This window comes from Scylla paramamosain, chromosome 20 (assembly GCF_035594125.1).
Source record: "Scylla paramamosain isolate STU-SP2022 chromosome 20, ASM3559412v1, whole genome shotgun sequence".
NCBI lineage: Eukaryota > Metazoa > Arthropoda > Malacostraca > Decapoda > Portunidae > Scylla > Scylla paramamosain.
The window spans coordinates 7,333,995-7,360,207 of NC_087170.1; the positions used below are offsets into that span (position 1 = coordinate 7,333,995).

Consider the following 26,213-nt stretch of genomic DNA (forward strand, 5'->3'; position numbering starts at 1 on the left):
GATTGCCTATCCAAAGAGCAGTATTTAATAAATCCTGAAATGGGACAAGATCAGTCATCATTAAAACGTAAGCATAGTAACATTGCGCAAGACAAGTAAAACAGTCACAAGCCTCAACATTGAGTATATTGGTATTGCATTCTCTCTCTCTCTCTCTCTCTCTCTCTCTCTCTCTCTCTCTCTCTCTCTCTCTCTCTCTCTCTCTCTCTCCACAGCAAGTAACTTGCATTACTACCGCGCACTTTCTGGACACTAGAGCACCGAACGCCTTCACACTGTCCAACATGATTTCATTGCTGCGGCGTCAAAATTCAACTCGATCAACTTTTTTTTTCTGACTCAGGTAAAATTCATGCACCATTCCGCGTTCAAAGTTGCAAGTTTTATCCACGAAACTGGACCCAAACAGTGAAAAAGACAGGCAGACCGAGCGCCATGAGTAAAGCAGATTAACAGAAATAGCTAACACACGTTGACACGAGAAATTCTGCTATCCACCAGCCAGCACCCGAGCAGCACGCCACTCACTGCCCCTGCTCCACCTGAACACGCTGAGGGCACACGCAAGCAGCAGGTGCGGAGGAGGAGGAGGAGGAGAAGGAAGAGAAGGAAAATAATGTGATGCAGTGTTGGTGTGAGGAGAAGGCGGTAAGGTCCATAGATGTGTGTTTTCATTGATGTTGATGTTATACTCTATCGCCAAGTCTGCTACAGTAATTTCGCCAGCTAAAGACCCAGGAACCAGGTAACACTGCTACTGACTGATGCTTTCACTCGCTGACTGGTCTACCTATTTCTGTCTTGTTCCGAAACGTGCGACAAACTAATGTTGTGTTTTAACCAAAACCATAAATTTTAAGGCACCGGAATATCAAAAATAAAAATCCTCTAACATATAACGATTAGAGAGTGATTTAGGTGCACGAATGAAGTTAATTTACAGCACGTTCTAAAACAAGACGGAAACAGGAAGATCGATCAACGAGTGAGAGCATCAGTCAGTGGCAGTGTTACCGCGTTCCCGTGTCCTAAGGTGGCTAAATTATTGACAGATTTGGCGACACAGTAATGCAGTGGTGGCAATGTGGCGTTCTGCTGACACAGGAGTGAAACAAACAAATAACAGACAAACAATCATGCACTAACCCAGCTTCTTCTTCCAGTTATTTTACAGTCCCTCGAGGCCCACCATAGGGGAGTGGTATAGGGAAGGCAGCCCCCACCCCTGCCTGCCCTGCCTGCCCTGCCTGCCCTGCCTCCTTCCACCATAAAGTATTCAATCTCGTCCCACACCTGCCTGTCCCGCCCCTGGCCTCCCTTCGCGAGACATCCTGCATGGGCCACAGTCATGTCCTAATTAAATGTGACACAGTAATAGCTGTTTAATTCTTATTTCTTCCGTTACTCTCTCTCTCTCTCTCTCTCTCTCTCTCTCTCTCTCTCTCTCTCTCTCTCTCTCTCTCTCTCTCTCTCTCTCTCTCTCTCTCTCTCTCCTTACAATATCTTATTATTCTTCCTTGTTTCTGTCTTTTTAATTTTCCAGTAACGTTTCATGTTTCCTTCATTCCCCTTCTTTACTTCCTCCTTTCACTTATTTCGCCAATTTACATAACATTCCCTCCATTATCTTCCTTTTATTCCTTTCCTTCACTCAGTCTTCGTTAACCATCACCCACTTCTCTCCGTTATTCATCCCTGCGCCATCACATTGTGCTTTCACCTCTTACACTATACACACAACACATCATCACACCAACAAACATTCATACCCTTCCCACAAACAAGAGTAACCGTAGATGTCACCTTAATCTTGATTTAAATTTCAGTATATTTTTATCTGATATAGTTAGCCTAGCCTACTACATGTAGTGTAATGAAATCAAACAGTCTAGTAAGGACTCAAACACTGTGAAATATGTGAAATCTCTTGTAATTCTTAGTTACCTTAGTATTGCGGCCTTATTTCAATCCCATACACTTTTTCATCTCACGAGTAACAGTAACCGTATGTGGACGATTAACAGCACTAACTTGACAAGGCATTCCCAAACACCATTCCCAGTCCCCGTTACTCAGTCCTCCCCCTCAGTTCAAAGGGTCACACACCGGCTACTCTTCTGTGGTCAGTGGCCGCCACAAAAAATGGTCGCCACGAAGAGCCCCACACACTAGGCACGCGGTCAGCGCCACCCTGGATGCCGTGGAGACAGCAGCAGTCTGTGCCCTTTTGCTATAGAAAAGGCGCATAAAGCGACCAACAAGTTACATTCCAGGATTAGTTCATAAGGAGCTGATAAGTGGTCATGCGCGGCATCCATCGCTGGACACAGTGGCCGCACACGGGGAAAAAGGGCACGGCGGCCACTAGCTCGCCACGAAAAAAATGGTTCGTATGCGCTGATACATTGAGAAGTGTGTGCTCTATACTGACCTTTTTTTTTTTTTTTGTGGGGGCTACTGAAAATGTCTCGAGTGCGGACACCCTGATAAGGCAGTGTAGAAAACAGACAGCATCAGTAACGTAGTACATGGGTGTGTGTTGTGTAGCGGGCAGTGCACTGTTGTAATGGTTGAGAGGTGAGTCAGAGCAGCAGATGTGGAGGATAAAGACAGGTGTTACTAGTACAGATGACTCCAATGTTGTTTCCTATAAGTTGCGCCGCACCTTACATCCCACTGTTAAAAATAGGATACATTTTTTTCTAAGAGAGAGAGAGAGAGAGAGAGAGAGAGAGAGAGAGAGAGAGAGAGAGAGAGAGAGAGAGAGAGAGAGAGAGAGAGAGAGAGAGAAGAAAATAAAAAAAAGATAATGAAACACTTCACTGACAATAATGTGCGTATAAAAAAAATGTAATGATTTAACCAACAAATCTTGGCACCTTCAATATCAATAGCCATTAATAAAGAGAGAAAGAAAAAAAAAACAGACAACACAATAATAGTAATAAAAAAAGACAGCCAACATAAAAAAAGAAAACCGACATCCAGTGTTACCAATAGATACTTTTTTGTTAATGTTGTTGGTCACTACTTACACCAGTTGGTAGCCCTGAGCAGGAATCGTTTACTCCCACACGTACCTGAGGAGTGAAGAAAATATTAGTGTTAACAGGTAAACTGATGACGTTCTCTCTCTCTCTCTCTCTCTCTCTCTCTCTCTCTCTCTCTCTCTCTCTCTCTCTCTCTCTGAATAATCTGGCAGTGGCATTTTAGCATTTACCGACACAGTTGGCAGGCCTGCTAACGTGGGTCCTTGTTGTGTGTGAGAGAGAGAGAGAGAGAGAGAGAGAGAGAGAGAGAGAGAGAGAGAGAGAGAGAGAGAGAGAGAGAGAGAGAGATTATATGAAAAAGAAACTGACACACACAGACAGATTGATAGACATACAGACCAACAAGACAGAAAAAAATATATAATATAAACAATCAAACAAAAGAGGGCGACAAAATATCATTAGACATAACATCATCATCCTCTTTCTCTTCTCCCTCTCTCATTTTTCTCCTCTTCCTCATTCATCTTTTCAAGTGTACTTTCTCTTCCACCTTTCTTTGTTTTCACATCCACCCTCATTATACCATGCTTCTCTCTCTCTCTCTCTCTCTCTCTCTCTCTCTCTCTCTCTCTCTCTCTCTCTCTCTCTCTCTCTCTCTCTCTCTCTCTCTCTCTCTCTCTCTTCTCCTTTATTGATTATCATCCCTTTCTCCTTCTTATTCCCAAAAGCCTGAAAAGCTATGGGTTTGTTGGCACTGGCTGGCACTAGGAGCCTTTTCAGTGGCACTGGATGGGATGATAGTTTTGGAGCTTGTGAGGAGACAGGGGAATTTGCTTGTACCATCTCACTTATGTCACTTATCTCTGTGATGCTATGCTTCCTTCACGCCACAAGTACCTATCACACAGTTTGTTAACAATATAATGGTATGAGCGTTTCAAGAATAACAGTCAAGCCAGACATGTAAGGACAAGTATAACAAAGCCTTAAAGTTCTCGACAGATCGTATAGAGTACGTAGGTTGTCACAAATAACCTCGTTAGAGACAAGAGGCTTGCTGCTGTTTGTTCTTCCTTTGTGTTTCCTTAAACAAGGATTTGTGTCAGCAGGCCTTTGAAGACGTCATAATACTTGAGTATGTTGTTCTTGTCGCCCTTGATGACAGAGTAGGTCACTCTCTCGCACACTGAGTTGGAACCACATCTCGGACGGCGCCAGCCGTTTCCATAACCGCGGAGGCACCGGCAGGCTGCGTTGGACCCAGCTGCTGGCCTCCTCGTTAGCCACTGCGGACGGCGAAATGTGCACTGCCTCGGGACACTGCTCTCCTGCGGGACGTGCCTTCTGCTGGGGAGGACTTGCATCCTGTACTCTTCCAGCACCACCTCTCCTGGCATTTCAGTAGCCTGCAACTTCATTGTGGGCGATATGTCCTCGCCCCAAGACCTCAGCAATATACTCGAGGGCCGCCTCCTGCTGTTATGAGTTAGGACTGCCAGCACTTCTACTGCGAACGAGGCCAGTGTTCCCGCGACCCTTGCTCTCACGAAGGAACAATAACGAAGAAGAACAGCAGCTCTCGACCCTGACAAGGTTGTGTGAGACAACTTTAAGTTCGGTTATAATATTCTATCTTTATTTGTTTGGATTCACTGTTATCGCTGAAACGTTCATACCATTATTTCATTAACAAATGTAGAAAGAAGTATAAGTATGTACTGTAAATCTGGCAATTGTAGTGTGAAGGAAGGACCCACACACGCATGAGATCTAAAGAAGCTTCGTTAAATCTTGATCAAACACAATCCTCGCAGTGAGCGCGCGAGTCACGGAACCCAGGCAGGTGTGCGGAAGTGGTTGCTGACGGAAACCTTTTCACGGTTGACGAGGTGAACTGTCTGCCTCGCGTGTGCGCTTCCGCGTGGCTGTCCCTGCCTACCAAGGAAGCTTAGGACTCATATGCTTCCTTGATGCCTATCACACACACACTACTCTGCTGGACGCCACAGCTTAAACAGAGCAAAGTTTCAGGTGCCTATGCATATAAAGAACTTAATGTACAAAGAAAAATTAATTAGAGGCGACGGGAATATTCTGTTTTCCTCAAATCAAGGCAGCCAGAAGGCGGTACAGAAAAAAAAAAAAGGAAAAAGAACAAATGAAAGAATGAAAATGTAAGAAAGAAAATGGAAATAGCAGGAGAGAGAGAGAGAGAGAGAGAGAGAGAGAGAGAGAGAGAGAGAGAGAGAGAGAGAGAGAGAGAGAGAGAGAGAGAGAGAGAGAGATTAAATTCGTGACGCAGAAAACAAATATTAGGAGAAAACTACACACACACACACACACACACACACACACACACACACACACACTCTCTCTCTCTCTCTCTCTCTCTCTCTCTCTCTCTCTCTCTCTCTCTCTCTCTCTCTCTCTCTCTCTAAGTTGGAAAGATAAGCAATATTTCTGCGGCAAACACGAGAAACACTGGAGAGAGAAAAGGAAGTGAGCAAGTTCTTAGTTACGTGGGGCCAAGAGTAGTAGTAGTAGTAATAGTAGTAGTAGTAGTAGTAGTAGTTGTAGTAGTAGTAATGAGGCAGTAAGTAGGTAGTAGAGTTAATGGCGCTGACAAAAGACGTGTCCCATTTATTTATTCTCTCTCTCTCTCTCTCTCTCTCTCTCTCTCTCTCTCTCTCTCTCTCTCTCTCTCTCTCTCTCTCTCTCTCTCTCTCCAGCAATGTGAAACATAACTGTTTATATTGACATGCAGAGAGAGAGAGAGAGAGAGAGAGAGAGAGAGAGAGAGAGAGAGAGAGAGAGAGAGAGAGAGAGAGAGAGAGAGAGAGAGAGAGAGAGAGAGAGAGAGAGGAGAGAGAGAGAGAGAGAGAGAGTAGGTAAATATTGTTCCTTCTATGTTACAGAACTATTTGAGACTGTAGTATAAAGAAATTAACGTCTAAAGTGTTGTAGTATTTGGATATGGACAAAAAAAAAAAAAAACATCTTCTAATGAAAAGGTAGTTTTACATGGAAGGAGGAGTGCCCTGGAATAGACGGCGACCCCAGCAGAGATGAGAGGGAAATGTTACTTTTTATCTGTTTATCTATTTGTCTATTTGAAATCGGCGCGTCCGGTAGTGAACTCGTAGAGGCTGACGAGTGATGATTGACGATAAGAGACTCGTAAGTGCAACCACTGCAATATGATCAAAACACCATAGGATGATACGCAGTGAAGGGATTATTAATAGAATGCCGTGCTTGTCCTGAGGCCTTCGTAACCTTGTTGTGAGGGACACTGAGCCACACCAACGGACTTGTTGACTGCTGACTTGTTCCATTTGGCACCAGTCTTGTGTGTGTGTGTGTGTGTGTGTGTGTGTGTGTGTGTGTGTGTGTGTGTGTGTGTGTGTGTGTGTGTGTGTGTGTGTGTGGCGCTGATGCAGAGATAAAAATAAGTCATTGAAGTATTGTCCATACTTTACGATAATCACACACACACACACACACACACACACACACACACACACACATGAACGTGAACACTCCATTTCTGAACGTGTTTGTTTCCAGTCTACTACTCAGAGTGTTTGGAATACTTTCATTGTGAACCTACGGTGACGAATCTCTGATTTAAACATTTTGCACTTGAATCTCTTGACACGAAACATTCATGTTATCGAGTCCTAACTGCATTAATCTTAAATTTGTGACAAAGGAGAACAACGTAAACTTTTAATTCGGTTTCTGGAACCCTGAACATGACCAATTTCAGATATGATATTGATAACAAGAACAGTGCATTACTGAGCCTCTCACCACCGCGAGGGCACAACGTTGCTCTTATTGTCAACTGAATTTGTACGCGACTTTTTTTTTTTTTAACATAATTTTCTTTCACTCAGGTTCTATATTTAGTTAATTTATTAATTCATCTATGAGCATATGATAAAGACCTGCTTTGTTAATCAGATTGGGCAGCATTTTGCTATTTAGTTTCATCCTGATACAAGTTTACGATATTTTGTATAAATAAATATATAAATGCGTTCAATGTTCAACACTCATGTGGATTTAAAAAAGGAAAAAAACTAGATACATCAAGCTTTATAATCTTTTTTATAGATTCTTTCTATCACATATAATTACAACGTTACAAGTATCTTAAGTTACACACAAATTTTATGGACACACACACACACACTACTACTACTACTACTACTACTACTACTACTACTACTACTACTACTACTACTACTACTACTACTACTACTACTACTACTACTACTACTACTACTACTACTACTACTACTACTACTACGCTAGTTTAGTGGTTAGCGCACTCGTTTCACAACCGAGGGGCCAGGGTTCGATCCCCTGGGTGGACGGAGATTATTTGGGTGTGTCTCCTTACACATGTAGACCCTGTTCACCTGGCAGTAAGTAGGTAAGGGATGTAAGTCGAGTTGTGACCTCGTTGTGAGTTGTGTTGTGTGTGTGAGTGGTCTCGGTCCAACCCAAAGATTGATTAGTAGGAGCTCGGAGCTCTTTCCATAGAGTGACTGCCGGCGGTCTCGAGAGAGACCAACAGCAGACTGTACAGTGAATACACACACACACACAGGTGTGTGTATACAGTGTCCATAGAATTTGTGTGTAATTTAAGATACTTGCAACTTTGTAATTATGTGATAGAAAGAATCTATAAAAAAAAAAATAAAATATATATATATATATATATATATATATATATATATATATATATATATATATATATATATATATATATATATATATATATATATATATATAAAGCTTGATGTATCTAGTTATTCTTTTTTTTAATCCACATGAGTCTGTTGAACATGGAAGAGATTCTCCCAAAGTTAACGTGATGTACTTTAGGGAAAAATCGAGTCATAGAGCTATTCTTTTTTGAAGAGTGTGTTGTTAATGGTGATACCTATTTAGAAATGCTGCAAAATTACTCTGATCCTCATCTTGAACAATTAAGACTGATAAATAGTAGTGTTTCAACAAGATGGTGCTCCTTGTCACTCTGCTCTGCAAGTTGGACAGTTTCTACATGAGAAATTCTATTACAGATGAACTAGAAGAGGTGGGCCATTTTCTTGGCTTCCACGCTCGCCAGATTTAACTCCACTGAATTTCTTTTTATGGTGACATGTGAATACTAATGTTTATTCTACCAAACCCTTTTCTCGTAGATCACGTGGCAGGTGTATCTGTGCGTGATTGATGGGCGCCTCTCGACCCAGGCTGAATAAATTAAGAGATCCTGAGTTGTCTGGGGGGAGACCAGCATCACAATAAGAGGCGACCACACTCTGGACTCTGCTTTCATTCTCTTTATACCAAATAAACGGCCAAGCATCAAGATGTGACTCCTGTAGGAGGCAGGATGGGAGAAGGACATACCACGCCGTAACATAAAGTGGCACCATCGGCGGGCGCCCAGTGCACAGGAAAATATTAAGTGTTTCTTCTTTATTTTGCTTTTTACATATTCTTTCTATTACAAATACGTAGTTAAATTTTTTTTTTATGTAGGAAGGACAGTGGCCAAGGGCAACAAAAATCCAGTAAAAAAAATGCCCACTGAAATGCCAGTCCCATAAAAGGGTCAAAGCAGTAGTCAAAAATTGATGAATAAGTGTTTTGAAACCTCCCTCTTCAAGGAAATACAGAAGCAGGCAGGGAGTTCCAGAGTTTACCAGAGAAAGGGATGAATGATTGAGAATACTGGTTAACTCTTGCGTTAGAGAGGTGGACAGAATAGGAGTGAGAGAAAGAAAAAAGTCTTGTGCAGCGAGGCCGCGGGAGGAGGGGAGGCATGCAGTTAGCAAGATCAGAAGAGCAGTTAGCATGAAAATAGCGGTAGAAGACAGCTAGAGATGCAACATTGCGGCGGTTGCAAGTATTTTAGATATCACACGAACTTTATGGATATATATATATATATATATATATATATATATATATATATATATATATATATATATATATATATATATATATATATATATATATATATATATATATATATATATATTAACAAGGTAATTAGTGACCTATTAACGTACGTTTCCCAGTGAATCGTCAGGCTTCACGCGGGGCTTCACCAGCGTCACGGGCACAGGAGCCCAAGCGGCTTCAAGGTCGCGGCTCCCCACTTGGCTACAGTCATGGCATAAAGAGGAGTGCTTATAGCGATGTTAGACCACGTGACGTCAGGCGCTTCATAGCCCAGGCCTCCACTGGACCTGAACATCCCACCACCACTTACCAAGACCATTCCATGAAGAAAAAAGAGAAGGGGCCTATCTTCTTATATTTAAAACAACCCTCCTTTAAATCATTTTGACCTCCAGATTGTATATATTTAATTTCCGAGACCACATCACAAACGTGGCAAATTGGCGACGTTACAGGCTCTGTGATTGGTGGGCGCTCCAAATGGTGCGTTCGATTATAACAACAGCGTTTTTATCCTTTACTAACATTTCCTACACTTACTTTTCGTATTACTTATGAGACCGATAACCATGTGCGTTAGGCAGGAATGAATACTCGACCGTAGGAAAGAACTATAACCCAGCAGGCTGAGAGGAAACCTTACGGCGAACACGTGTGATTGTTGCTCTTGACCTGCCAGCGACCCTTACCTGTTGCTCGGATTGTCATGTTTACAGAGCCAGCCGCTCCCAGACACCGATGCAACCATTTTTAGATAAGCAAGTAGCTACTTAAGTTCAAGGCGTCTACTGAGAATGTAAACACGCCGTCGAAAAAATAATCCGGCATTTCTGAGTCACTGATAAAAAGACGCAGTGAAAATCAGCACGTCATTCCTAAAACACTAATGCAAAAAACGTTGATAAAAATAATAAAGCTCACCATTATAAGAATCATGGAGCGAGGACGTGAAAATACTCCATTCCTGTGAGTGCTTGGCGATGCATGCACGCAACACACCCAAGGCTCTTCCTTCACCATCGCAGCTTGAATTATTAATACTCTGCTTGCTGAAAGACTCGCCCAGTGTGTGTGTGTGTGTGTATGTGTGTGTGTGTGCTTTCCTTTCACCGTACATAATTCGAATCCTTATAAAGAACGCTGGTTTTTTTTTTTTTTTTTGTCTCTCTCTTTCTCCTACTCTTCTTCATGAACACTTTTCAAGACTTCAGTAAGCTTGTGAGAAATAACACTCAATTATGTACCAAAAACACCTCCTAGTGGAATTCTAAACCAACATAAGGTATTTTACGTCCCGAAATAATAGCAACCCCATCGTGTGCCCGCATCGTGTGGGGCGGGCGGCGGGCTACATCCGAGGACAGGCCGCCATCCCATCATGCACTGCCGAGGCGTGAAAACATCAGTATAGAGTATTAACAAGGGCACGGCGGCATGGTAGGAGCGGCAGGCGTGGTCGAGGGCAGGGTATGCTGTCGATCTGCCAAGGTATTAATAGAGTGCTTTAAGTGTTCACTGCACGTCCAACCGCCTCGACCAGCGAAAATGAGTGAGGTAATGAAATGAAGCTGTGAAACATGGGCTTTATTCCACCTCTAACACACACACACACACACACACACACACTCTCTCTCTCTCTCTCTCTCTCTCTCTCTCTCTCTGCAAACTACCGAGGTTCGAATCCTGTCCAGAAACAACGTTTAATGGGTCTCATCAGTTTATTTCCATTTCCCAGTCTACGCAACCTGAGGAGATAAATGCATGGCTGACACCCGGAGAATCAGCAATGCCCAAAGTACACAGGTAATGAAGAGTCCACCACTTACTGAAGCACACACAACACTGAGGGCTTCAGTGAAGTAAGCGTCCCAATCTGTATATAAATTAAAGGAATTGGTACTAAAATAGAGTGGTGGATGAAATGAATAGACTCAATAATCAGGTGTTGAGTCATTTAAGAGAAGATGGGACACATTTATGGAGGAGGATGATAGTGGAAATAGAAAGGTATGTTTCATACAGGAATCCTCACGTAGGCCTAGTGGCGTCTTGCACTTTCCCTTATTTTCTTATGCTCTTATGTAACTTCAAAAGAGACCTGCTCATGGCCTGAGGTGAGGGTTGTCAGATCACCCTCACAGGACGCCAGTGTCAGGTAACCCCCAAGTGGGAGTGGACTGGGCTGCAGGACACTACCACTCAGTTCCTCTCCTTGGGGTGTGGAGAGGCATCACAGTCAGGAGCACGTCCGGACTCGAACTCCTGACCCTCCCGCTTCAGTCAGTCAGCTAAACCAACCCTCCACGGTGGCCCCGCTGTGCATGGCGCGGGAGAAGCCCATGGATGCTCGCCAGGCTAGCACTCTCTCTCTCTCTCTCTCTCTCTCTCTCTCTCTCTCTCTCTCTCTCTCTCTCTCTCTCTCTCTCTCTCTCTCTCTCTCTCTCTCTCTCTCTCTCTCTCTCTCTCTCTCGTTTGCACCGGATCATGGGTGAAACAGCTATTGCACCATCTCACCTCTCCATCTCCACCCAACCCACTCACCAGTCACCCAGCCGCGCCTTCATACGCCACACGTGACATTCCCGCAAGGTCGTGACACGAAATTTTCACCACCTTTTGAATATTATTGTCTAATATGATTTATCTGATTTTTCATGTTTTTCATAATTACATTTTATTCTATTTCTATTGATATATTCTATGTCTATTCATTTATATATTTATCTGTTCAACAGTCTATTCATTTATCTGCTTATTCATCACTTTATCATTACGAATTCTTTTTTTTTTCATATTTTGTGGCTTCCGTAGTACATACAATGGCTAGCTCGCCTGCTAAGAATCTGAGGGCTGTGGTTTGAACTCGGGCTCGGGCAGTCGCGGCACGGCCCACCCAGCTGGGTGAACCCAAGTCTTCAACAGGAAGATTCTTAAACATCTATCACTTCACAACCTTCTATCTGATCACCAGTATGGGTTCCGTCAAGGCCGCTCTATTGGTGATCTTCTGGCTTTCCTTACTGAGTCTTGGTCATCCTCTTTTATAGATTTTGGTGAAACTTTTGCTGTTGCCTTAGACATATCAAAAGCTTTTGATAGAGTCTGGCACAAAGCTCCTCCTCCTACGGCTTCTATCCTTCTCTCTGTAACTTCATCTCAAGTTTCCTTTCTGACCGTTCTATTGCTACTGTGGTAGACGGTCACTGTTCTTCTCCTAAATATATTAACAGTGGTGTTCCTCAGGGTTCTGTCCTGTCACCCACTCTCTTCCCATTATTCATTAATGATTTTCTAAACCAAACTTCTTGTCCTATCCACTCCTACGCTGATGATACCACCCTGCACTTTTCCACGTCTTTTCATAGACGTCCAACCCTTCAGGAAGTAAACACTCAACTGTCCCCCTCTTCTACACTGAACATCCTCGGTCTGTCCTTTACTTATAATCTGAACTGGAAACTCAACATCTCATCTCTAGCTAAAACAGCTTATATGAAGTTAGGCGTTCTGAGACGTCTCCGCCAGTTTTTCTCACCCCACCAGCTGCTAACTCTGTAGAAGGGCCTTATCCGTCCATGTATGGAGTATGCTTCACATGTCTGGGGGGGTTCCACTCATACTGCTCTTGTAGACAGGGTGGAATCAAAAGCTTTTCGTCTCATCAACTCCTCTCCTCTAACTGACTGTCTTCAGCCTCTCTCTCATCGCCGCAATGTTGCATCTCTAGCTGTCTTCTACCGCTATTTTCATGCTAACTGCTCTTCTGATCTTGCTAACTGCATGCCTCCCCTCCTCCCGCGGCCTCGCTGCACAAGACTTTCTTATTTTTCTCACCCCTATTCTGTCTACCTCTCTAACGCAAGAGTTAACCAGTATTCCAAATCATTCATCCCTTTCTCTGGTAAACTCTGGAACTCCCTGCCTGCTTCTGTATTTCCACCTTCCTATGACTTGAATTCCTTCAAGAGGGAGGTTTCAAGACACTTATCCTTCAATTTTTGAGTACAACTTTGAACCCTTTTTATGGGACTGGCATTTCAGTGGGCATTTTTTTTTTCGGATTTTTGTTGCCCTTGGTCAGTGTCCCTTCTACATGAAAAAAAAAGTGTACCTTGGGAAACCAGAGGAAGACAAGTTGTGGAAAGTCGTATGTCCGTATAGATCGTGTGTCCCGGGGTGAGGGACATCATCCATCACAGGTTCAAAGGGCAAAGAGACAGAGATGAGCGCCGAGACCACGTGCACCTGTACAGCATGACTCAAACTGTAAGTGCTTATATTTATTGCGTTCATTCTACACACATCGCATTACCAGGCTATCTCATCTCAAATTTGTTTCTCTGCCTGCATCTTTACACTCTGCTCCCAGTCTCCCATCACTGGCTTTCTAACCCTCAATCGTTCCTCTATAAATACCCCGCCACTCTCGCCTCGCCCCGCCCCCTCACGCCACTGCAGGCACCGCCACTCGCCACAGTCTTCGTGCCAAGCTAAACAGAACCACAAAGGCAATCAGTCAAGCACTTACAGCTACATAAAAGGTTAAAAGAAAACACAAAAGGAGCGCATGCTGAATCAACACCCCTTCCAAATCCATGTCCAAAAGTTTCACAGCTCTGGCAGCACATACCAGGCTGGGACCGCACTCTGAAACGTTTTGGTGTGTGTGTGTGTGTGTGTGTGTAGCACATTCACACCGTTTCCTTTTAACTTTTACATATTTTTAAACAAACTTGTAAACAGCGGCAAAATAACAAGTAAATCCACTGTACGTGTCACTCCTTTTATGTTACGTGACACTGTACGTATCAGTGTTTTTTATCTTGCGAAGTTCTCTCCTAATTTACAATATTATGATACTTTCCTGTTCTCATGCCTTACTCCTTCAATTCTATAATAGTCTGCCTTCCATCGTTTTCTATATTCTTACATTTTAACTCCCTTTAGAATAATCATTAAACCCTCCCTTTTCAGTAGCAGAATGATAGCCTTAACTCTCTTGTTTCTACATATACTTACACTCTTGATAAACATTCATTGTTTTCTCCATATATTTTACGTAATTACAAACACATTACAAGTGAGAGTCGAGGGGGATGTTCGTTTTCTATAAGGCAAGCATAGTATGGTAGGCGCGGGAAGAAAGAAAACGTAGAAAGCCAGAAAGGAGAGCAAAATAAAAGAAGCACGACAAAGGTTTGCCAAATAGGGTGGAAGATTATGAGTGAGGTAAGTGAGTTACGTGTCAATGAAAGGAAAGGAACATTAGTGAATTGCATCAAAGGAAAAGTGTGTCCGGTAAAGTGAGGGAGTGTGAGAAACAAATGAAAGCCCGGAAATAAAAGTGATAAGTATGAAAAAAAAAAAGTGTAAGCGACACAAAGCTAAATGAATAGACTAACAGATAAATAAGCAAATAAATAAATATGAAAACAGATGAAGGAAACAAACACAGCTCAAATTTAAAAGGCGTGTTGTGTCGCTCGTTAACACAACTAAATTGTACATTGTTGCCAGTGTTGCTGGCAGTTTGTTTATATTTAGCCTGGCCAAGACGTGCGGGTGGTTACTGGTGGGTATAATTATTGTGTTGTGCTCCACTAAGACGGTAGACAGGTCGTCTCTCTCTCTCTCTCTCTCTCTCTCTCTCTCTCTCTCTCTCTCTCTCTCTCTCTCTCTCTCTCTCTCTCTCTCTCTCTCAAGTAAGCTTATACAAGTGGCTTGATATGAGGTTTCAGCACTAGTGATGTGAGCTAATATAAATGTGTGTGTGTGTGTGTGTGTGTGTGTGTGTGTGTGTGTACATAACAGTCTTTAACAATAGTAATAAAGCCAAGTGTGTGTGTGTGTGTGTGTGTGTGTGTGTGTGTGTGTGTGTGTGTGTGTGTGTGTGTGTGTGTGTGTGTGTGTAGGACTGATAAGTTTGTCACGTACAGTATACGAGGATAATGGCAATTACCTACATAGCTTAACATCATCGTCATCATTACCAATATTGTGAGAGAGAGAGAGAGAGAGAGAGAGAGAGAGAGAGAGAGAGAGAGAGAGAGAGAGAGAGAGAGAGAGAGAGTATTATTTAACGTAGAGCCGAGTCTTAGCCACATCTTAGGAGGCAGAAGGTTTTGCATAATATTAATACGCTGCTGGATCATATTACTGAATCAACCGTATTGTAGTGCTTAATATTTCAAAGGAGGCCATCACCGCCATCGCCACCACCATCACCACCACCACATTCACCTTCCAAAGGCTCCACTGAAAAGAAGAAAAAAAGAAACTCCATATAACTGAAAAGGCCACATCATCAACACGCCACGCTGGCATGCAGTCTTTACGGAAGAGAACATTTGGTCTGACCTCTCTCTAGTTTAGCGCCACCAATCAGTGGAACGCACAAGCCTTTCCACCACGCCAAGGCTGAGTTCCAGTGTGGAGGTGTGGCACGTGCTGACTGAACCTTTACCACTGAACTGACTATAAGAGTATGAAGTCTGTTAATGAGGAAGAACATGTCTGCCGCCGTACACCCCAACAAGACCTCCCTAATGCCACCAGCATTACCAACAACAGCACGACAGGAGGTGGACGGTTGACGTTTAAGATGATCCCTAAGAAATAAGTACCACCAGCTGTCCTATCTGTCGCGCCTTCCTCCCTCCTGCCGCCAACTCGCGACCCGCCTTGCTCCATTCGTGAGTGACACCAGAGGAAATAAAAAGGTGGATGTAAAAGCGACCAAAGCTGTGCAGGTGAACTGGGGAGGCGAGACTTCGTTCAAATATAGAATTACTACATCGTTCCGCTAGAGAGAGAGAGAGAGAGAGAGAGAGAGAGAGAGAGAGAGAGAGAGAGAGAGAGAGAGAGAGAGAGAGAGGTAGCAAATTTTCGTTATGAAAATTAATAACCTTCAGTTTTACTATTTTAAATAAGGTGGTGCACATAACCTCCCGGAAGCCCCAAGGTACATGTTTATTCTTTCCCTTGAGCATGAATACGTGGGTGAGAAAAGGTGCGGCGCCTGCAGAACATCCCGTTATTCCCACCATGTGACTGAAAGAGCAGCATTCGCGGTGGCCTAGGCGAGAACTTAGTAACAGCTTCATCGAAAACACAAGCTAACAAACGCATTCGTCTACTACTGCATCGTGCAAAACTATTTCAGTATCGTACGTAAGCAAATATGTAAATGGGTAGGTAGATATGTATGTAGGTAAGGAGGTAGGTATTAGATAGGTACGCAGTCAGATAGGTAAATAAATAGACAGATCGATAGATACTACATTGAGAGAGGCAGGTAAATAGATAGATAGATAGATAAATAAATAGATAGATAGATAGATAGATAGATAGATAGATAGACAGAAGGATAGATAGGTGGGTAGATAAATTGATAGATAGATAGGTAGGTAGATAGACTGACAGATAGACAGAATGGTAGGTAGACAGACTGATAGATAGATTGGTAGGTAGGTAGGTAGGTAGGTAGGTAGGTAGGTAGGTAGGTAGGTAGGTAGGTAGGCAAGCTGATAATTATACAGATAGAGACAGACAGATAGACAGATAGATAGATAGATAGATAGATAGATAGATAGATAGATAAATAGATAGATAGACGTATCATTCATACTTACCCAACCACCTATTCACTGCACAAGAACACCCACCAACTAATGAACACACGCCTTTACTATCCTACATATCTTAGTTGCGTACTTTAGTCTAGATCACACACAGACGCTGATCACAAAAGGCCTCGCAAGGGTTAATAGATCACTCGCTATTTGTTCTTCCTTTGTGCTCCAGAAGATACAAGTTTGTCATTCTTATCCTCAGCAGGAGTGGACTCGAAGCTCTGTGGCGCCATCTGCGTGCTGTGTTCCTCATTATCCCCCTCTTAAGACTGTATCCTGAAAAACTTCTATGCCGGACCTCCACTACTTTCAAGAGCCTCTATTACAGTTGAAGTTACACGGGATATATGCGTGTTTTTACAGTTCACTTAACAGATTAGCAACATTTCTACTTTATTAACAGGATAAATACACTTGAGAACACGGCTGATCATCTCTGTGGTATTTGAAAATAATCGGGTGAGAGAGCAGAGCGTTTCTGAATTCAGTGGGCTTAGTACAGTACATTCACCCCGGCGGTACCCTACACTCGGCAGTCTGGTTTGGTTTGCATTCTCCCATCGGTCGCCGCATTCACGCCTTCTTCTCTAACAAGACCCCGAACTGCTGCGGCCTTAATTAGGGAACAGATTCCTCAGCAGACTTCAGGTTTCCTTAGCTTTGGTCTTCCTGTGTTCGTATAAGGATAAGAAGCCGAGTTTAAACACACACACACACACACACACACACACACACACACACACACACACACACACACACACACACACTCCAGTGATGGTGCTACAAGGCTGTCTAACAAGCATAATCCTCTGCTACAGCCTTGTGATTTGAATTCTTCTATGCTTACAACTTCCTGTTTTCTTTTTTTTTTCTTTCTTCTTCTTCTTCTTCTCTCTCTCTCTCTCTCTCTCTCTCTCTCTCTCTCTCTCTCTCTCTCTCTCTCTCTCTCTCTCACTCTTCCCTCAATGTAAACTTGAAAGACATTCGGTAGATGACAAGTAAACACTCTACAGAAGGTGAACAAGCATGTATAATAAGAAACGAACCGTACACATTGACAACCTTTACACAGCTTTTACTGAACACGAATACCATAAGTGAAAGGGAAAAAATAAATGAATGTATGAAATCACTAACAAAAGAAACAGGTGAGATTGCGCATACAGCTGACAATAACAAACGTGAGAGTAAGCAGGAAATGTAGGAAATGTGATGTGGTCTAAGGCAGCAGAAAAGAATAAGGCTGTATCACTGATTATAGCTAAGAGAAAAGAGAAAACACAAGAAAAAGAATGAGTTAGTTTGGGCACGTTAAAAGAAGGAATGAACAGAATCCCCGCAGAAGAATGGTACATTGTACATTTGGAAGTGGAAGGAGGAAGACGGAGAGAGAGAGAGAGAGAGAGAGAGAGAGAGAGAGAGAGAGAGAGAGAGAGAGAGAGAGAGAGAGAGAGAGAGAGAGAGAGAGAGAGAGAGGAACAGCACTAGTGATTTTTCTTTTCCACTTGATGTCTGTATCACACTGTATATACTTTAAATACACGTTGTTTTTTCAAGAATTTCTCATTTACAGCAGCAAATACACAACTAAAGGCGGCGGCGGGATACGGAAAGCAATAGAAGGCGGCATTGCGCAAGGTTGACACAAGTTCTTGAGAAAAGAAATAAGGGACAGGTAAAATATTAATATATAAACAGAAATGAAGTTAAACGAACATATGAGAATTCAATACCAGAAAAATTAGGCAAGAAAAATAAATGACGAAAAGATAAAAATGAAGGAAATTTTAAAGAGACGAGAAAATATGACACGTGGAAGGAAGATGAAAGAAAAGGGGAAAAAAATAAAGAAACAATTCAGTAACTACAAAACACACACACACACACACACACACACACACACACACACACACACACACACACACACACACACACACACACACACACACACTTAAATCACACAACACACTAAATCTCACATCAATGATTTCATGTCCAATATTACCAAATGCTTCATTACTCCATTGCTAACTAAACACAAGCAAGAGAGAGAGAGAGAGAGAGAGAGAGAGAGAGAGAGAGAGAGAGAGAGAGAGAGAGAGAGAGAGAGAGAGAGAGAGAGAGAGAGAGAGAGAGAGAGAGAGAGAGAGAGATGCATTCGAGGATCACATGAACCGTACCTAGCCTTACACTTCTCTTCCGGCGGGTCACCTCTGCCTGAATCACGCCTATTAATACCAACCCTCACTGGCAAGTTGTGGCCTGTAGGGGCGGAGATGAGACGGGGAGGGGCGCGAAGGTGGGTAGGAATGGGGTTGGACGTGACAGCTGACGTAAGGGAAAGGAAGGAGAGTATTGAGAAGAGAAAAAAAAAAAAGAGGAGGAGTACGTACATGAAGAAAAGGCGAAAAGTAGAGCGGAGAGATGTTAAGAAATGAAGAAAAAAGGAAGAGTATGCAAAGAAAAGAAAGAGGGAAAGGAAATATACGTGAAGTCGTGAAGCGAGGGAAGAAGGAGGAAAACTACTACATTGAGAAAACGAGGAGGTGAAGGAGAAGGAGGAGGAGGAGAGGATTATAGGGCAAGGAAAGAAATAACAGTTAAAGAGAAACGGGAAATGACAATATAAAGAAAAGGAAGATGAAGACCAAAGACATACTGAGAGAGAGAGAAAAGAGTGCAAAGAGATATGAAAGAATAGAATAAGAAGGATGAGGAAGAGAAAGAGGATATGAAAGAAGGGAATAAAGAAAAAAGAAAAACGGAATTAGAGAAAAAAAACAGAGGAAGAAAAATGTAGGCGGAGGATCAAGGAAAAATATAAGTTAACAGACATGAAGGAATGGAATAAGACGAAAGAGAAGGAAGAGATGAAGTGAGGCAAGTACTGAATTTGGAGAGGGAAGAAGAGGAAAGTAAAGAGGAGGTGGACATGATAGAGTAATGGGATGAGGCGAGTAAAGAGAAGGATATAGATGAGCGGATTATATGCAAGAAGGGGGAAAATAGAAACCATATAAAAGTTGGCAACGAAATGAGGTTTGCGAAAAGTACAATTAACGTTCGAGTGATGAATCGCTGGCAACGTGTGTGATGCAGGGAAGGTGAGGCTGTGTGGTGGTGTGTGTTGGAAGGTGTGGTGTGGTATGGTGTGTGGCGATTGCTAAGAGTGTGTTGCTTATCATTATCAGTAGTAGTAGTAGTAGTAGTAGTAGTAGTAGTAGTAGTAGTAGTAGTAGTAGTAGTAGTAGTAGTAGTTGTTGTTGTTGTTGTTGTTGTTGTTGTTGTTGTTGTTGTTGTTAATGTTGTTGATGTTCTTGTCGTTGTTGTTGTTGTTGTTGTTGTTGTTGTTGTTGTTGTGGTGGTGGTGGTGGTGGTGGTGGTGGGGGTGGGGAAGGAGGTGGTGGTGGCGGCGGTGAGGTGGATGCGACGAGTGGCAGAGGAGTGGCACAAGTGATGTTACGTACACAAGATGAGACAGGTAAGTATTAATAACAGGATGTGAAAGGTGGTGCTGAGAGAGAGAGAAAGAGAGAGAGAGAGAGAGAATGTGTGTGTGTGTGTGTGTGTGTGTGTGTGTGTGTGTGTGTGTGTGTGTGTGTGTGTGTGTGTGTGTGTGTGTGTGTGTGTGTGTGTGTGTGTGTGTGTGTGTGTGTGTGTGTGTGTGTGTGTGTGTGTGTTTACCTACTCTTGTTATGACATGACTGTCATAATGTCCTGTTTTTATGATCAACTCTTTATAGATATTATTTTTCTACAGATTGATTTATATTATTATGTATATGTATGATGTGTGTGTGTGTGTGTGTGTGTGTGTGTGTGTGTGTGTGTGTGTGTGTGTGTGTGTGTGTGTGTGTGTGTGTGTGTGTGTGTGTGTTTTGCTGGCAAGTGCCACGTTGGCAAGGTTGGTGGTGGTGTGTGGTATCGACAGAAAAAAAATAAAACGAAAAAAAACACAAGAGGTAAGACATTACGAAGATGGGAGAGAGGTGATGTGTTCTTGAGTATGACGTCATATATCAACAAAGAAGTGAAATCATAATGGAATGCTTCGAATTAAATTTTCAGTTAATATTTACTCTACGTCTCCCAGACCGTAGCTACTGTGACTCATGGTAAGGAATGAGTAAGGGAAGGCTAAGACAAGGGTAATGACAAGACTACGAAATTAATATTATAAAATGGTTTCATCTTCGGAACTGAAGGGATGTAACTCACCGAAAATTTATATCACAGAGAACCTTAACAACATGATGTACCAAGAGTACAAACAAAAATAAGACATGTATCATGGGCAGTGTACCAACAAGCGGCTCTAAATGTACTGGGAAGGGCGCGGTATGGAGGTACGGTATGGAGGTACGGTAGGGACAAACACGAGGGTACAAACGTGCTGACATGGGAGTGAAGGGAGTTAGCGAGAGGAGAGTGAGCGAGGAGGGGCGGGGTGAAGGGCGGCGGATGATGTCATAACAGGCGGAGGTCAGACGTGTCATTGGCGGGGCGGGGAGGCAGACGCGTCAAGGTTATGCCGCCACAAAGGAGGGCTGCCGGAGGGGCGTGGGGAGGGAAAACAGCATAAGGAAGTACAATTAGTACATGATGAGAGGGGAAATATGAGTGTGGGCTGCCAAGGGAGGAGCGTGAACGAGTGAGCAATGGGTTTGGCCACTCACCTTTGTCAGCGGCGGCGAGCACCCCGGAGCAGCGCAGAGAGTACTTGAGGGCCAGCTCCAAGTCGTTGCCGTGGATGAGGTTTACCACAACCACCCAGTGGCAATTCCGCCGCACCACACACGCGTCTTCCATCGCCATCGTGCCCTCGCTCCGCCCTCCCTGCGTGCCCAGCGAACAATTGGTCCCTCCGTCACCTCATCACCGCCAGCTGTCCACCCCACACACGTGCTATTGTCTTGAGTGTGCTGGGAGAGGAGCAAATGATGGTCACAGAAAGGAAATGGCGCCTGCAGGGGAGCGGGACTACACACCTCACAGCTACTACCACTACACTGAGCGAGCACCAGCAGGTAACCGCCCAGCCTCTGCTCTGTGCGCTTGCCAGAGGCTGCTGGCGCCACTGACTGCCAACCTCACGAGTCACACATGCCCATTCATCAGCCCAGAAATACATCTTTCGACTTAGTTACAGAGGTCAGGCCATGAGTGTGTGAGTGAAGCAACATGACCAGGACAGGGATGGATGCGTTTGCAAAGACAGGGTAGAGGGAATGGGGACGGTTATGCGAAGTTTTGAGTTGACCGCCACCATCGCCGCAGGATTCGTGACTGGGAGGGGTACCGATTGCCGAGCGGTGGAAGGATCTTTGTGCATAAGACACCGGCAACTGAGGATGAGTCTTTTCCTCACAGCTGACTCCGCTTGGATCAGTCTCGTCGTCCTCGTCGCCCCGCCTCGCCTGCAGCCATCGCCGGATGTTACTACTTACTGTTTGTGTCTTTAGATTGAGTTAGGCGAAGTTAGATTTAAATTTGTTAAGGATTGGTTAGTATAGGTTAGGTTAGGAGTAGGTTTTAAGTTAGTAAGATGTTACTTAAAAAAAAAATAGAATTAAAGATAAAAGAAAAAAAGTACGTAATTTTAGAAGGCCTTTACCTCTTTAAAAGCCTTCAACACTTATTTCTTATCACATACAAGATATAACAAAGGTTACAGTCGGGACAAGAAGGGCCTTATACTCATTTCCAAGAATACGCTGCATCCCATCGTACAACATAAACAAAATTAAGATCATCAATTTAAACTCCAGCGTGGTGGTGTGTCATACAACCTGACGCTTTTTATTATCTTCCCTTGACTCAGCCACGTGACGTAGCAACGTAATTAATTAATACATAAGGGCGCCATCTCATGTACTTCATTAAAATAACGATAAGTTACATGTTATTTTTCTTAATGCATCGGTACATGACCTTAAATGAGCATCAAACCCAAACACAGGTTAGGTCATCGGGGTTTGTCTTATCAACTGACGCTACCAATACCTCTCTCCTACGTGCCGCGCCTCAGGAGAACCCAGCAATGGGTGCCAGCAGCGTGACGTTGGGTGACGTCCGTCCTTTTGACAGCACTATTTAGAGGACTGTTCCTCTCTCCTCCCCAGTTCCCATATGCAGCCACGTGATGTTGGGGCCATGGGGTAACCCGCGACCCCCCACCATATTCCTTCGCCCTCTCCCGCCCCTGGTGTCCCAATCGTCACGGTGGTTCAACACACCCTCAGCTATGCATCACTCCACCACAAACCTTGGAGGCAGAGCGAGGAAGGCAGCGTGTATGTCGCGGGAAGCTAAGAAAAAAATAAATAACAACAATAGATACTTACAAATAGATTAATAAAATACTACTACTACTACTACTACTACTACTACTACTACTACTACTACTACTACTACTACTACTACTACAACAACAACAACAACAACAATTACTACTACTGCCACTACTACTACTACTACTACTACTATTACTACTACTACTGCTACTACTACTACTAATAATAATAATGATAATAATAATAATAATAATAACAACAATAATAATAATAATAATAATAATAATAACAATAATAATAATAATAATAATAATAATAATAATAATAATAATAATAATAATAATGATAATAACAACAACAACAACAACAATAATAATAACAACAATAAATAACAACAATAGATACTAACAAATAAATTAATAAAATACTACTACTACTACTACTACTACTACTACTACTACTAGTACTTCTACTAATACTACTGCTACTATTACTACTACTACTACTACTAATAATAATAATAATAATAATAATAATAATGATAATAATAATGATAGTAATAATAATAATAATAATAATAATAATAATAATAATAATAATAATAATAATAATAATAATAATAATAATAATAAATAGGTAAATAGTAAATGAACAAATAAAGGTGCAAGGTAATTATCTATGTATATCATTTGTCGCACGAAGAAAAAACTGTTGACTACGTACATTTAATTTTTGCTTTTGTTTCAATATTTCATCTTGATTTTAGGACACCTCATATTGGTATCATGAGCGATGGGATGCTGCAGCTCCCATCACTCACCACAGTGTGGTCTGTACTGCCTGAGTGGTCAACTACACACAGCCACACCTGAGACGCGAGGCGTGAAATACGAGTCTCTATTCCTTTCCCGTTGTGAAAAGCCACTAAAAATAGTGAAGGAGTGGACCGGGAACCCCTTCTTCTGCACGCTTGTTCTTGTGATGGCGCAAGGGTTAGGGGGATGTTGGATTTGTTTCTCGATAAGCCTTAATGTAGACGCCTTGTCTCGCCTATCACCATTGTTTTCTTCGTTCCATTAGTTTTCTTTAATGTATAAAGTTCATTTTTAAATCTGTATTCCTCAGCTGTATCCGTGAATAATCTCGCAGTAAAACAACGTGGTATGTATATACGTGTTGAGCTTATCGGAAGTGTGGCTCACTGCCGGTAACTGGTGCATCGGTAGAGCCAAGAACATGATCCTGTGAAGGACTAGCATGTGTGTGTGTGTGTGTGTGTGTGTGTGTGTGTGTGTGTGTGTGTGTGTGTGTGTGTGTGTGTGTGTGTGTGTGTGTGTAAAGGAATTGTAATAAATCTAATACATTGTAATGAAGGGTAGCCAAAAATTGCCTGCGTTATTTTTGTTTTGACATGTGATAACACTGCAACACACACACACACACACACACACACACACACACACACACACACACACACACACACACACACACACACACACACACACACACACACACACACACACACACACACACACACACACACACACACACACACACAAGAAAAAAAAATTGCCGATGTAATTACTTGTCCAGTCAAATTGTGCCATACAGTCATTAAATATGGAAAAAAAATGCGAAAACAAAATGTTTTCACTTGCATGATGTTAAGATGTTAAGATGCACCCCAACACTATCAGAAAAAAAAATAAGACAAGAAATTATTTGTCCAAGCTTGATAAAGTTAGACTGAAAAAGAGATGGGAAGGAACTGTTCGCAAATGAAGTGTATATGAATGGAATTGACTCAGAAATCGAGTTGTTAGTGCTGAGTCATTAGGGAGCTTTAAAAGAAGATCAGACATATATATGGATGAGGATGACAGGTGAAAACGAGTAGACATGTTTCATACAGAGACTTAAGGCCTGACGGCTTCTTGCAGCGTCTTTTATTTTCTTATGTTTTTATTACACAAATTCTGTCATTGACGAAAGACATGTTTTTTTTTCTTTAACTTACTTATTACTCACCCTGATAAGTTCACTCACGCTTCTAACCCTAAGTTTTAAAGATTTGCATTTTCTTTTCCTTTTTTTTTTTTTTGGTACTGTTGTTGGAGGGTTGTCTTAACATCTTGCAAGTGAAGGCATTTCTTTTGTCATTTCTTTCCGGTCTCAGCCACGCAATGATTGGACTAAGGCAGTTCTCATCTATTCGCTCTGCGAGGTGTCAGCTCTTTTGTAAGTGATAATATTTTATTGAGTTACAACATGACAAAAGCAAGGGTGATGTTGTGATAAACTTATATATATATATATATATATATATATATATATATATATATATATATATATATATATATATATATATATATATATATATATATATATATATAGATAGATAGATAGATAGATAGATAGATAGATAGATAGACAGATAGATAGATAGATAGATAGATAGATAGATACATACGTGTAGATAGATATACAGACAAACAGGCAGATAGACAGACAGACAGATAGATAGATAGACATACAGAATGACAGATTGACTGACTGACCGACAGACAGATAGGTATATATATAGATATATAGATAGATAGATAGATAGTTCATAACCACTAGGGAAAAAAGCAAAGGACGTTAGAAGATGTTACACTTTTTTATTTATTTATTTTGTGTGTGTGTGTGTTTAGAAAGAAGAATGAGAAAAATACTTTACCAGAAATAGTTAGTAAGTTTAAATTCCTCCGAAGGCAAACGTATATTAATAATACTGTAATCGGTCCTGTACTGTTTATAGCAAGGGAGGGAATGAAGGACGGAGAGAATAAAGAAAGGGGAGAAAGACAGCGAAGGAGAGACGGACATACTGAAGGAAACAGAGAGGCAGAGCGAACATAGGAGGAAGGCAGGAATGGAAGAAAAGGATTGACGGAAGGAAGTAGGAAAGGAAGACAGCAAACGAAGGAAAGGATAGACAGAAAGAAGTATGTAGGAGTGATGTAAAGAGCGAGGATGAGAGTCAAACCAATGAAGAAGGAAGAGAGCGAAAGAAAGAGGAAGGAAGAGAGAGTGAAAGGAGGGAATGAGTGAAAATATGAGACATACGAAGCAAATGAAGGAAAGAGGAAGAGAGCAAAGGAAATGGAAATGAAGAAATTTGATAAAAAAAAAGAGAAGAATTGGAAGAAAGGAGATGAGAGCGAAAGAAGAAGAGGAAGAAAGCGAAAGAAGGAAGAAGAGAGCAAAGAAAATAGAAGAAAGCCATGAGAGTGAGGGACAAAAGGATGAAAGAAAGCGAGGTG

At 42.2% G+C, this 26,213-nt stretch overlaps 1 protein-coding gene across 8 annotated transcripts in view; it reads right to left on the reverse strand.

The window, feature by feature from the left end:
- LOC135110202 (uncharacterized) overlaps window positions 1–21,866 on the reverse strand; it is a 130,236-nt gene extending 108,370 nt beyond the window's left edge. For 6 of the 8 annotated variants that reach the window (XM_064022240.1, XM_064022241.1, XM_064022244.1 and 3 more), the window contains exon 1: window positions 21,292–21,432. Coding sequence is in view for 2 of the 8 variants with exons in the window: in XM_064022242.1 (XP_063878312.1) it covers window positions 21,292–21,430 (139 nt within the window). In the remaining 6 variants the exon portion in view is untranslated. Of the gene's footprint in view, window positions 1–21,291 lie in introns of all 8 variants that reach the window. The other 2 variants (XM_064022242.1, XM_064022243.1) reach the window with 2 other exon arrangements.
- Between the last annotated feature and the right edge of the window lie 4,347 nt (window positions 21,867–26,213).